The following is an 11,666-nucleotide window of genomic DNA, read 5'->3' on the forward strand; positions in this document are numbered from 1 at the left end:
GATGCCTTGGCCACATAGAACAGATGGAAGGCTGCTATTCAGCAGGCTTAGTGAATTTCCATGAAGTCAAATATATTGCTGACACAAATGAACTTCAGCTCCAGGCAGGTTAAAACCTATTCAAATGTATTATTGTATGCAGTATCCCTTTAATCTCTCACCATCATCATTATTGCATGAAATAGTTTTCACCAAATGTGGGAATAACTTAGAACATTTTTCCAATTCAAATTACTATTTTCATTTTCAAGATATTTCCTTTATTATTTAAGGGGCTGCGCATCCCTGGATTCCCCTGAATTGAGTAACTTACTGGCCATTTCAGAGGGTAGTTGAGAGACGACCACATTAGCTGTAGACCTGGAGTCACGTGTAGGTCAGACCATGCAAGGATGGCAGATTTCCTTCCATAAAGACCCACAGCAATATGGTCAACTCTTTGACCTGCCCTCTAAAATGGTTGAGCACAACACTCAGTTCAAGAGTAATTGAATGAGGCTAAAAGTGAGTGTTAACCTGGTGAAGCTGTAACGTAGGGCTGCCTGGCACTTTGGCATAAATAGCAAGTGATGGACAGGGCTATGTGGTACCACAACAATGGATCAGATGTAGGCTCTGTAGTCTTGCCACATAAAGTCAGGAACGGTGGTGGGCAATTAAACAACTTAATGGATTAGAAGGCTCCATATCCAACATTCCTCACCTCAATAATGATGGAGCCCAGTGCATTAGTGCAAAAGATGAGGCTGAAGTATTTACACCAGTTTTGAGCTAAAAGTACCAAGAATGTGATCCAACTCCGCCTCCTCCAGAGGTTCCCAGCATTTCAGATGCCAGTCTTCAGCCAATTCGATTCACTCCATGTCATATCAAGTAATGGCTGAGGTACTGGATACTAAAAAGGCCATGGGCCCTGGCAAAGTTCCAGCAAAAGTACCAAAGATGTGCTCCAGACTTTCTCTACCCCGAGACAAGCTCATTGGCCTCCTTCTGTGCTTTAAACATCTGAGTCTGGCTGCATTAGGAAGGATCTGACTATACTAACCCCTTTCGACCCATGGCTCTGGAGTCTATGGCAATGTAAGTGAATATCTGAATACTGGTTAAATGTTAGAATTTCTGGCTCAACCACACATTCAGGCAGTAAGTTCTGGTTAAGCTGTTCCAGTACATCAGTGACATTGGCACCTACCCGATAATGAGGAAAATTTGAGTACTCACTTCTGAACCAGAACTTTGTTGCTTTGAGTCTGGCCCCCTGGTTTGAGAGTTGCAATCACAAAAACAGGCTGACACTACAGCATGGTAACAATGTTAATTGTTGGATAAGAGATTAACACAAGAGCCCCTCTGGTGGGTGCTAAACGATTCCATGGCACTATCTCCAAGAAGAATGGAGCATTATCCTTGGTGTTGTAGCCAGTATGAAACCCATGGCAAATGGTGCAAGCTATCAGCCTGTGATCAATTTGCAGTTTGTGGGATCATCTTGTGCCATGTTTTCTACATTACAGCAGAGACTACACTTGAAAAGGTGCCTTGTTGGCTGTAACATGATTTGCCTGGAATGGAGGGAAGGTCTTAAGAGGAAAGGTTGAGAGAGGTAGGGCTTTTCTCTTTAGAATGATAAAGGATGAGAGGTGACTTGATAGAGGTGTACAAAATGATCAGAGGTATGGATAGAGTGGACAGCCAGAGACTTTTCCCTAGGGTGAAGGTAGCTATTACAAGGGGGCATAGCTTTAAAGTGAGTGGAGGTAGATATAGGGGAGACGTCAGAGGTAGGTTCTTTACTCGGAGTTGTAGGGGCGTGGAATGCATTGCCGGCGAGGGTAGTGGAGTCAGCCTCAATAGGGGCATTTAAGCGGCTATTAGATAGGCATATGGATGATAGTGTAAGGTAGGGGTGGAGGTTAGGTAGACCTTAGGTTTAGGGTAAAAGTTCGGCATAGCATCCTGTGCTGTACCGTTCTATGTTCTGTGACGGTTGCAAATATGTGCTATGTACCCTTTCTTTTCCAGGAGCTGCAATTCTTTTACATGAGAGGGGATATGTAATACACTAATGTTCGGTACAGCCATGTATCTCTTAAAAGGAGGGTCGTAGCAGAGTATGAAAGGCAGCATTCTGAGTCCAGTCTTCAGAGTGCTTCAAATTTGACTGTGTGTCTTTGTGTTTTGTTTGGCTGAAAAAGCTGACGGAACGTCACTGGCATCTCTTTGTTGTTAATCCTCCTAAATAGACCTTGCAAGCATTACTGTGCTGATGGTTGGAGGGGGAAGCCATCATTTGATTTAATTCATTCAACCTTGTAGTTTGTGAATTGTTAAAGAGAATCCTTAATTTGAGGCTCTTTGTACATGAGTGGATTGAAACCTTTCTTGCTGCACAATTGATGCTGAACCTGTTAATGAAATTCTTTGTGGTTTGAGCTGTGAGTTTTTAATAAGCTTCACAGTCTGAAGCTTTGAATGGCTTCAGTCAACTTTGATTGGTTTCGTTTTTGCTGTCCTCTTCCCCCAGTCTAAGATGTGTGAAAGTATTAGTCATTAAGACTCACTAATGATGGAACAATGTTTAATGAGATTGACGTGCTTCCTCATTTTTAAAAAAAAACAAAGATTTCCTTGAACAAAAAAAGTCAGTGAGTTGGATAGAATTGGCAATCATTACTTTCTCTCACTCGAGGTTATTTTTTGAGAATTTGTTACCGGAGTTGATGGCTGCGTTGAAATGAAAGCACTGTTGTCAGTATCATGCCATTTGGCCGATGATTGTGAATCGTTAAGGGACAACGCTGCTGGGTTATAGAGGATCCCCAGTGGTTGCGTTTCATTTATAACATGGCCTTGGGCCATTTGCTCCATTCTGTTTCATCGACCTTCTTTTCAACCCTCCACTGACAGTTGCACAGAGCAGAGTTTTCTTTTGACAGTGTTCCAGTTAACCGTGTGACTCCAGCTCAAACGCAGACCTTTTTTCTTGTCAGTGTGCACTTGCATGCTTTACCTGAAGACCCCCACCTTGTAAACACCAGCCAGCCTTGGTTTTGCAAGTGTGGGATCTACAAAGAGCTCCAGTGATTTGAGTCTCGTGAGCCTTCCCCACACGCTGCCACAAAAAGAAAACCAGACCGAGAGGTCCTGGGAGTTGTTCTTGTGGTTACGGGTGGACCATCCCATCTGTTTTGTAGCTGGTGGTTATGTACGTTTTGTCATCACCCAAAACCTCCTGCCTTGTTACCAAGAGAAGCTGCATTCAGTCCAATGTTGGGCCATCATCAGTGCTAGCACCAGTTGATGGACACAGTTTTTTGAATAAGCATTGGTTATGAACTGTTAACGTGCATAGATTCCAGTTCATCATACGCATGTTCTAACGTATAATCTCACTCAGCCTCAGATTTGTCATTGATAGCTATCCCACTTGTTAGTCATCGCATTGGATGTTTGATTTTTAGGGTGCAACTTCTTGTATATTACTGTGTGTCTGTTAATCCAGTTATTGCAGTTTCATTCAATATGTCTGGGTTTGTTGATAAGCCAATAATTGTGTTTAAGAAACTTAATTGATCAATCTTGTTGTTTAAAACATGTTACAACTATAGTTTTTAATTGACCATCTTGTTACCTGGAGGAAAAAATATTAATATTTGATGTTGTGACCCACAGAGTAGTGGGACTAGAGTGACAGTGCATGCATCCAGCCTTAGTTCATTGCATAGACTGAATATTAAAGTTGTTAAATGTTAATTGAAACAACACTTGACTGGTTTGGACATCATCAGTAAAAGTGTTCCCTTGCCGAGCTGGTTTGTTGTTCCGTAGACGTTTCGTTACCACGACTTCGACTGGGACAACACCAAGATCCTGGGACAGGCTAGGCAGAGACAAGCACGAGAATTCCTGGAAACACGGCACTCCACGAAGCAGGCTGTTGATAAACACATTGAACTTGACCCCATATACGTTCCACTGCGGAGGAAACCCGGAAGTGAGGCAATCCATCGCAACAGACCCCAGAGTTTAAAAACCAGGCAGGAAAACACACCGACGCTTCATCAGAGGCTGCACTGAGCATGTTACCCAGCACGGTAACAAAATGTCTGCGGAACAACAAACCAGCTCGGCTAGCCAACCAACCTCAACACCCACAACCCAAGCTACAGATCTACTCCAAAACCTTAGTGTTCCCTCACTCACTAAATTCTCTTGTTCAGGGCTCAGTCTTTGTTTTTGAGACACTAAACTCAATCAAGGCTCTGGTTCTCCCCATGCTCCTCTCCAAGACTGACACTTGAAGACTGCATATCAAATTCCTAGAATAACAACAACATTATTTTAGAATTTGTATCAAATGGGAAGACAAAAGACATAACAATGAGAACATCCAAGATACATAGGTGCCAAATATGGAGAGTATAATAATCCCACATCAGCTGAGATGGAGCAGACACATCATGAGATTGGTCAGACTTGAGTTGGGTGATCAGGTGCTCATACATCAGGCAGCTCGTTCATGTGGATCAATGGAAAGATGTCAGACGCAACAGATCTTCATAAAGGCTTTGAGACCATCAAAGCAACATTTGGGGGAACCATTGCCTAATCACAACCGAAATGGTATCAGCAAGAGCAGTGGCTGAGAGAGACGGCAAGAGGGCAACCAGTCAAGCCAGCAATCTGCCACCACCTTTACTGGCTGACAATTGATAGCCCCTCAGGCTCCATAGTGAGGACAGGTTACGAATAAAAAACCCTCAACAAACCTACAGCCAATACTGATAGCTCTGCTAAACCCAAGCTCCAACCCAGCAATTACCAATAATGATCGGAATCATATTGGAGCAGGGCATTGTCACATGTCTCCTCAAAATTGATGCAAGTAACATCCAAAGACATTTCTTGGATGACTACTTCAGCCTGAGTCCAAAAAGTTCAATCAGGTATGTCAGGTGTGAGCTACCATCTAAAAGATCCATGCTGGCATTTAATACCAATTGAAGTTAGACTAACTGTCCTTAATTATAGCAATTTCTGTCAAGTTTTGTTGATTACCAACATCCAGTGGAGCTGGATTGAGAACTGTTTAAAAACATTTATTTTATGTAAGATAATTAGCACAGAAAAGGATTACTTTATGTCCTTTTGGTCTGAGCTGCACTCTAGATCTGGTCTAGAGTGTTTGTGTTCAACGTCAGCTACAGCCTAAGATTGCATTTTATGTATCTGTTTAGTCCACCCCTCCTCACAACAGCTAAGCACGTGCTTCTTCCTTCTCCCTGCAGGGATTGAGCGGCAGTGGCAATGCAGCTGGTGGTCTTCGAGCAACACAGGCCCGACCCTACCTACGGCAGAGGGTAACACGAGTCAATCTCAGGGATCTCATCCTCTGCTTGGAGCAGGACCAAGCAAGGAAACACTCGCTGCTCCTATACCGAGCCTATCTCAAGTGAAGAAAATGTACATGTTGGATTTATGCTGGTTGCACACAGTTCTGAATGATTTCTACATGTTGCTCCAAGAAACTGAGACTCTGAACCTTGGGTCGCCCTTGTTTACTCATATGACATTTCATTTTTAAAGAAAACTGACGGGTATAACTGATTTAGTTTCAAGGATGAAGCTGAATTCTTGAAAGGCAAGATGTGGATTATGTATAATTTTCTGGCATCACTTGTGAAATTTAGTTCCCTCCTGTTGAAAGATTGAGAGAACTGGGATGGAGCAGGTATATATTATTTATATGTATGATTGTAATTATTCTAAGTTGAACTTCCCTACTGATAACTGTGATATGCCATGTTGTTAAAGAGCTTGCAATGTCGTCTTCCCATCAGGTTTTTGTTTTGGGACATGTTGCCCTGTCAGGGTAAATCCCTGCCTGCATTTTTTTTAGATTTTGGAGCTGCCTGTTGTGCAGGGTGGGTGCGTCTGCTGTTCCTCCAGTACTACTTGCACAGTGCACCCCTCCATCAGAGAGTTTTAACCATACCTGCATCACAGGCATGGTTTTGCTTATCAGACTTGAACCAGTTAGTTTTCCCTGTCTTTTTAAACCACTTCCGAGCAATAATTTTGTGCCCAATTGAATCATTCCCAAGTGGCGTAGTGCCCTTTTTCTTGATTTCTAAGCACTGACTGCAGGAAAAGGGAATATCTCCCATTTTCCAACCCTTTCACCTTAATTAACATGCCTTTTTCAGGGTTTCAGTCATAACTTTGCCTGCTTACCAATCTATTGTAGGCTTTCAGAGGTGTGTGGAATTACAAGAAGCCAATCACATTCCAGCAGACATTGGAAAATTAATACATGAGAAAGCAATGCAGCTCCTGTCACTGCACTAACTATTTAACTATTAGCTTTGACAAAGCTTAAATGAGTATTTAACTAAGTCAGTTACTAATCGTGCTGAAATAAAACTACAATAATTCAGTTCGCACTTAACAAATGTGTGGAGTTGAACTGAGGCCCACTGTTGATAATTGTTCCCAGTGTTTTGATATTACATTCAGAATTCCTGATTTTTGCCGTTTTTGTAAATCTCTGACACTAACTTGAGTCACAGAAATGCCTAAACTGGATTTAGATACTGTTGAAATGTAATCGTTTAAGGTTTTACTCAGCGGCATTGTGGGTTTCAATGTGTACGCTGTAGCTTAGCACCCAGAGCTGTACTGTGGGAGAGCTGGATATGCTACCTCTTAAGTAAAGTGGACTAAAGGGATCACTGTCTGAAGACATTGTTCCCCTGAACCCCCGTCCAGCATGTAGACCAATCAATGTGACCAAAACCGACGTTAACCAGCCATTTATTTACTATGTGAAACCAGGTTATTGTCTTTGTCCACAGAGCCAGATTTGGCCACACTTGCAAAATAGTTGAACTGTAACAAGCCATTCTGTTACTTACTTGGGGTACCTGTCCTATCTGCCTCTGAAGAAAGCAGGGAGTTGGGGTTTCATTTGCATTTTCTGTCTATCACCTGTAAGTGTCTGACATTCTCTTTATTCCTTGTCCTGGGAACATCACAAATGGAGACAAATTCGAGGTGACTTGGCTCAACATTCAACAATCATTCTGTGAAAAGCTGCACACCTCTATCTACAATTTCAGGTCTTCCTGTCTGGGCATGGCTTCTTCCACTACAAAAGAATGTTCTTGATCTGTTGTATTAAATACTTTTGCCCCTGCCAACTATGATCACCTCCGATATATTCCTTTTTATATTGACTGCCAACTGATACCTTGCTGAGCAGGTGCACGCCTGTATGTAGGGAAGGGAATGGTTATCAGAACATCTGAAAGTATCCTTGTAATTCTCATCTAACCTCTGCTCCTCCCCACATCTTAGATGCATGAGCAAGTTATGAGTTGCTGCATTTGAGAGAGGGGTCTGTGGTTTCCTGGCTGGTCCCTTCCATCAGCCAAGGAACCCTGCCTTATGGTGTGTGGCTCTGGAGACCAACTCCAACCCTAGGATTTCTTTTTTTTATTTTTTGCAGCTGCCCTCTTTGAAAAGCAAATGAGGAAACTCGGCAGAGTTGCTTCAGCAGGCGCAAGGCTGAATGTGGTCTTAGGATGAGCTTCCAGCCTGTTCGATCATTTGTGTGTCAGCAAAGCCTCAGTGAGCAGGGCTGTCAGGCGTCATTTCGAGAGAGAGATGAGTGCACGAAGGCCAGAACAACTTGGTTCTTCTCAGCTGTTGTCTCTCCTGCCAGCGCCCCCACCTCTGTGTGTAGAGACTTGCCTCATTCCTGCATGGCGTAGATTCAGACATGGCCTTTTTTTTTGTTCCTTGGTGGGTTTCTCTCACTGCTCCTCCCACCCCGTTGTTAGATTCAAGCAAACAAGATGTAGAAAGCATAGTTGTGGCCATCATGTTAAAGCAGTGGCAACATGATGTTCACAACATTATTCAGCCACTTTAACACATCCAGTGCGATGTTTAGTGTTTTTTTTCCCATTAAGGATAGATGGAGTTTTTTTAATGTGTGTGTGTGTGTATATTAAGCAGCTCAGTTCCTTGGGGATATTCTGCAATAGAAATGTAATTTTGATGCCATTTTGAGTAATATATAGAATGTGATTTTTATTTTTCATAATGTAAAGGTGGGTAATGACATGAAATGTGAAATAGTTTTCATGTCTCCGATGGTTCATAGTTGCCTCCAACGTTTTGGAAGTTGGAGGTACAGAAAAGGGAATGATGTTCCTTATGTCACTTGCTGTCCTTTGGAATTTCTGGAGCACCTCTGAGCCAATTAAAACCAGGCTGTGGCTCAGTAAATAGTAAAATGAGATGCAAGCCTAAGTTATATATAAAAGAATGTTTTGACCCATGTGCATTATTACTGGTATCAGGTTCCTTTATTTGTACATAATCCTACAGGCAGTAAAATTATTTTTATTGTGATGTACATAACTATAGTTAAAGAAATGTAGTTTATGTTGATTCTTTCAACTTATTTTGTATAAAACTTACTTTATTTTCAGATGCCCCTACAGTAAAGTGGATCTTTGTTAAATATTTGAGAGATTTATTGGTTTTGCATAAAGTTTAAAAATCATAAAAATGAAAGCAAGCATAATGTAGTTATACTTGCATTATAAGCAACATGAACTCCAAAAAGAAAAACCTACTTTTTAAGTTGTTTATTTGCTATAAAGCTCTGCATAAAGCAGGTCGTGGTTCAGCTCATAGTGTTTGGGTTCAGAAGGTTGAGAGTTCATCTCCTTCAGAAAGTTGAGCAAGTATTCAGGGCTAATATTCCTAGCAACTGAGGGAGTGCTGCACTGTCAGAGGCACAGTCTTTAAGAGGCAACATTAAACCAAGCTCCCAAATATTTTCCGCATATTCAAATCAAGATAGCGGCAGCAGAGTCAACAGCGTCCAAGCTCCAGAGCTCGGGTTCATCCACCCTGTCTGCTTTTCTTTCTTTCTGTCTCTTTTTCTGTTTTGTTTTTCAAGTTTATGCTTCGGCTTACCTTCTGGGCAGAGCTCATGGTGGCACCAGCATTGATGTGGAAGGTGGCTTCGGAGTCTGGTGTGTGGTGGCGGGTCCCTGGCAGCTGGTGCAGGGGCAACATGGGACCCAGCATTGGCTGCTGCATTGACAGAGGCAACATTGGCGAGATAGGCCCAGCAGCAAAAGGAGGCAGCTGAGGAGCAGCGACTTCGTTCATTGAGTCCAGTGCTAGCTGTGATGGAAGGGTTATGGACTTTCTTTTAATTTTTTTATTATTGCTTTTAAACTATTTAAAATGGTGCCAGATCATGGTGATAATGGAAGCTTTACACTATTTTTCACTGTCAAATATACATAAGTCAAATGATTCATTCATTCAATCAACCCTCTCCTACAGAGAGGGTTCACTAGGTTAATTCCAAAGGTGAGGAGAAATTGAGCAGTTTTAGGCCTATACTCACTGGAGTTTAGAGGAGATCTGATTGAGGTCTGTAAGACACTAAAGGGGATTGACAGAAGTAGACATGGAGAGGATGTGGGGCAATCTAGAATAAGAGGTCAGAGTTTTGGGATAAGGGGGACAGCTTTAAGACACGAGTAAAAATTACTTACTCAAAGGGTGATGAATCTGTGGATGCTGGGACACAGTAAATTTGAAGAGAGATTTTTAAGTAGTAATGAGTTAAAGGGAACAAGTAGGAAAGTGGAACTGGGGCCAAGATGCGATGAGCCATGATGGCAATAAATGGAGGAGCAGGCTCGAGGGACTGAATTGCTTACTCTCTGCTCCTAGTTATTATGTTCTTGTGTTCTCCTTCCTTTGGTGTTTGTGCAGCGAAGGCTCACTAGTTTGATTTTGGGCACAAGAGGATTTAGGATTCTAGATGGCAGAGGCAGCTGGGTAGGAGGTGTTCAAGCTCCCAGTCCATCCGCTCCTTCTCGCATGACCAACTGCATCCTTTTTATTTTAGTTTTCGTCATTTGACCAATTGAAACAAATTCATTTTTTGTCTTTCTGCGGCTGCTTTGGTGGAGAGAGGTTGTGGGGATAGCGAGCGGTGGATCCGGTTCGTTCCTTGCGGCCATGGCAACTCTTCCAGCGTTGATGAATTGGGGTCTGATTCCCCCCCTCTGATGTTTTGGCGGTGTCTGCAATGGTGATGGAGTGAATGATCCCTTGGTCTTCGGGAGTTAATTTGGACAGTCAGTCAGTTCTCAGGACCTCAATCCTTGAGAGTTGGGACAGTCTCTTGGTTGTGGTGGTTGGAGTATCAGTGGTGAGGCAGCTTTGGCAGAGGCGACATTCTGGGTCCAGTCCACGGCCACACCTGCTTCAGCAACCTTCCTCCTTGGTGTTATGGCCTTGGGGAGTGATTTTGGCAGTCGCAGTGTGGCAACGTCCAGTAGTCGCTTACAAAATAAAGAATCCGTGTATGGAAAAAAGATGAAATCTGTTCTAACTTTGTATAGTTTATTTCTTTTTATAATTTAATCAAAATTGTGCCAGCTTATGGCAACTTGTACACATTTTACTGTATTTTCATAAATTTGTGACATTGCTATTAATATTCAGAAAATGAGGGAAGGCTCCTCTATAAGGGGAGGGTAAAATACGTTTGTCCCACTGGAAGTTGGTTAATAGCTGAAGAATGTCATTGAAATGTGACAAAAACTTGATAAGCTCTGTCAAGTCACTTTCTGAGGAAGGGTCACCGGACCCGAAACATTAATTCTGATTTCTCTTCACAGATGCTGCCAGAGCTGCTGAGCTTTTCCAGCAACTTCTGTCTTAGTTTCTGATTTATAACATCCACAGTTCTTTTGGTTTTTAAGATGATGTTTTCCCCTGGCTGTAGAACTAGGAGTCTCCATCTCAAGATCTGGTTTGGCCGTTGAGCACTGGGGTGAAGAAAAGTTCCTTCATTTGGAGGTGATGACACTTTGGAATTCTCCCTCTGAGTAGTGAGAGTGCTCAATTCATGTGTGCTTTAAAGGCTTCTGGACATTAAGGAAGTTAAGGAATGTGATTTTAGTGTTACAATCCCATGGTCATTAGACCCAGATTAAAATCTAGTTTGATAAATCATATTTTTGTTTCATTTAAAGTGGTCTTTCAATGAAGTGCAATATTGCAGATTTGCCTTTAACAATAAGATAGAAGTTGGTTGCTCAAAAGAATGAAGCTGAAACACGAAAGCTTTTTACGCACAACACAATTTGAAAGATTTCAAAGCAGCTGTGCAAATCATATCTATTCTACAGATGTGCAAGTTAGGTGGATTGGCCATGCTAAATTGCCCATAGTGTTCAGGGGTGTGTAGATTGGGTGTGTTAGCCATGGGAAACACAGGGTTACTTGGAGAGGGTAGGGTTGGGTCTGGGCCGGATGCTCTTCAGAAGGTTGCTGTGGACTCGTTGGGCCGAATGGCCTGTTTCCACACTATAGGGAGTCTATGGAAAATCATTTCATTGTTCTTCAAAGCCAGAGAGTATTCTCTACTCTATCACATTTATAGGTTTTACATTTAAGACCAAGAGTTAACAAAAAAGTTGCTTGCTTGATTATTCACACAACTGAGTTTAATCTTTCTAACCTTCAAATAGCCCTTTAGTGTTCTTAACCAAACACTTCTGATCTGAAATTTTCAAATACCCTTACACTGAGCAAACCTGTTTCCTAATTTGTGAACTAAC

General features: G+C 42.2%; 1 protein-coding gene across 1 annotated transcript in view; it reads left to right on the forward strand.

Annotated features, from left to right (window-relative positions):
- LOC109938561 (transcription initiation factor TFIID subunit 4-like) overlaps positions 1 to 8,502 on the forward strand; it is a 122,917-nt gene extending 114,415 nt beyond the window's left edge. Inside the window, exon 15 of the mRNA XM_048596236.1 lies at positions 5,289 to 8,502. Within this exon, the coding sequence (XP_048452193.1) occupies positions 5,289 to 5,456 (168 nt within the window). The 3' untranslated portion in view covers positions 5,457 to 8,502. The remainder of the gene's footprint in view (positions 1 to 5,288) is intronic.
- The last annotated feature ends 3,164 nt before the right edge of the window (positions 8,503 to 11,666 follow it).

Source organism: Rhincodon typus, chromosome 4 (assembly GCF_021869965.1).
Source record: "Rhincodon typus isolate 14 chromosome 4, sRhiTyp1.1, whole genome shotgun sequence".
NCBI lineage: Eukaryota > Metazoa > Chordata > Chondrichthyes > Orectolobiformes > Rhincodontidae > Rhincodon > Rhincodon typus.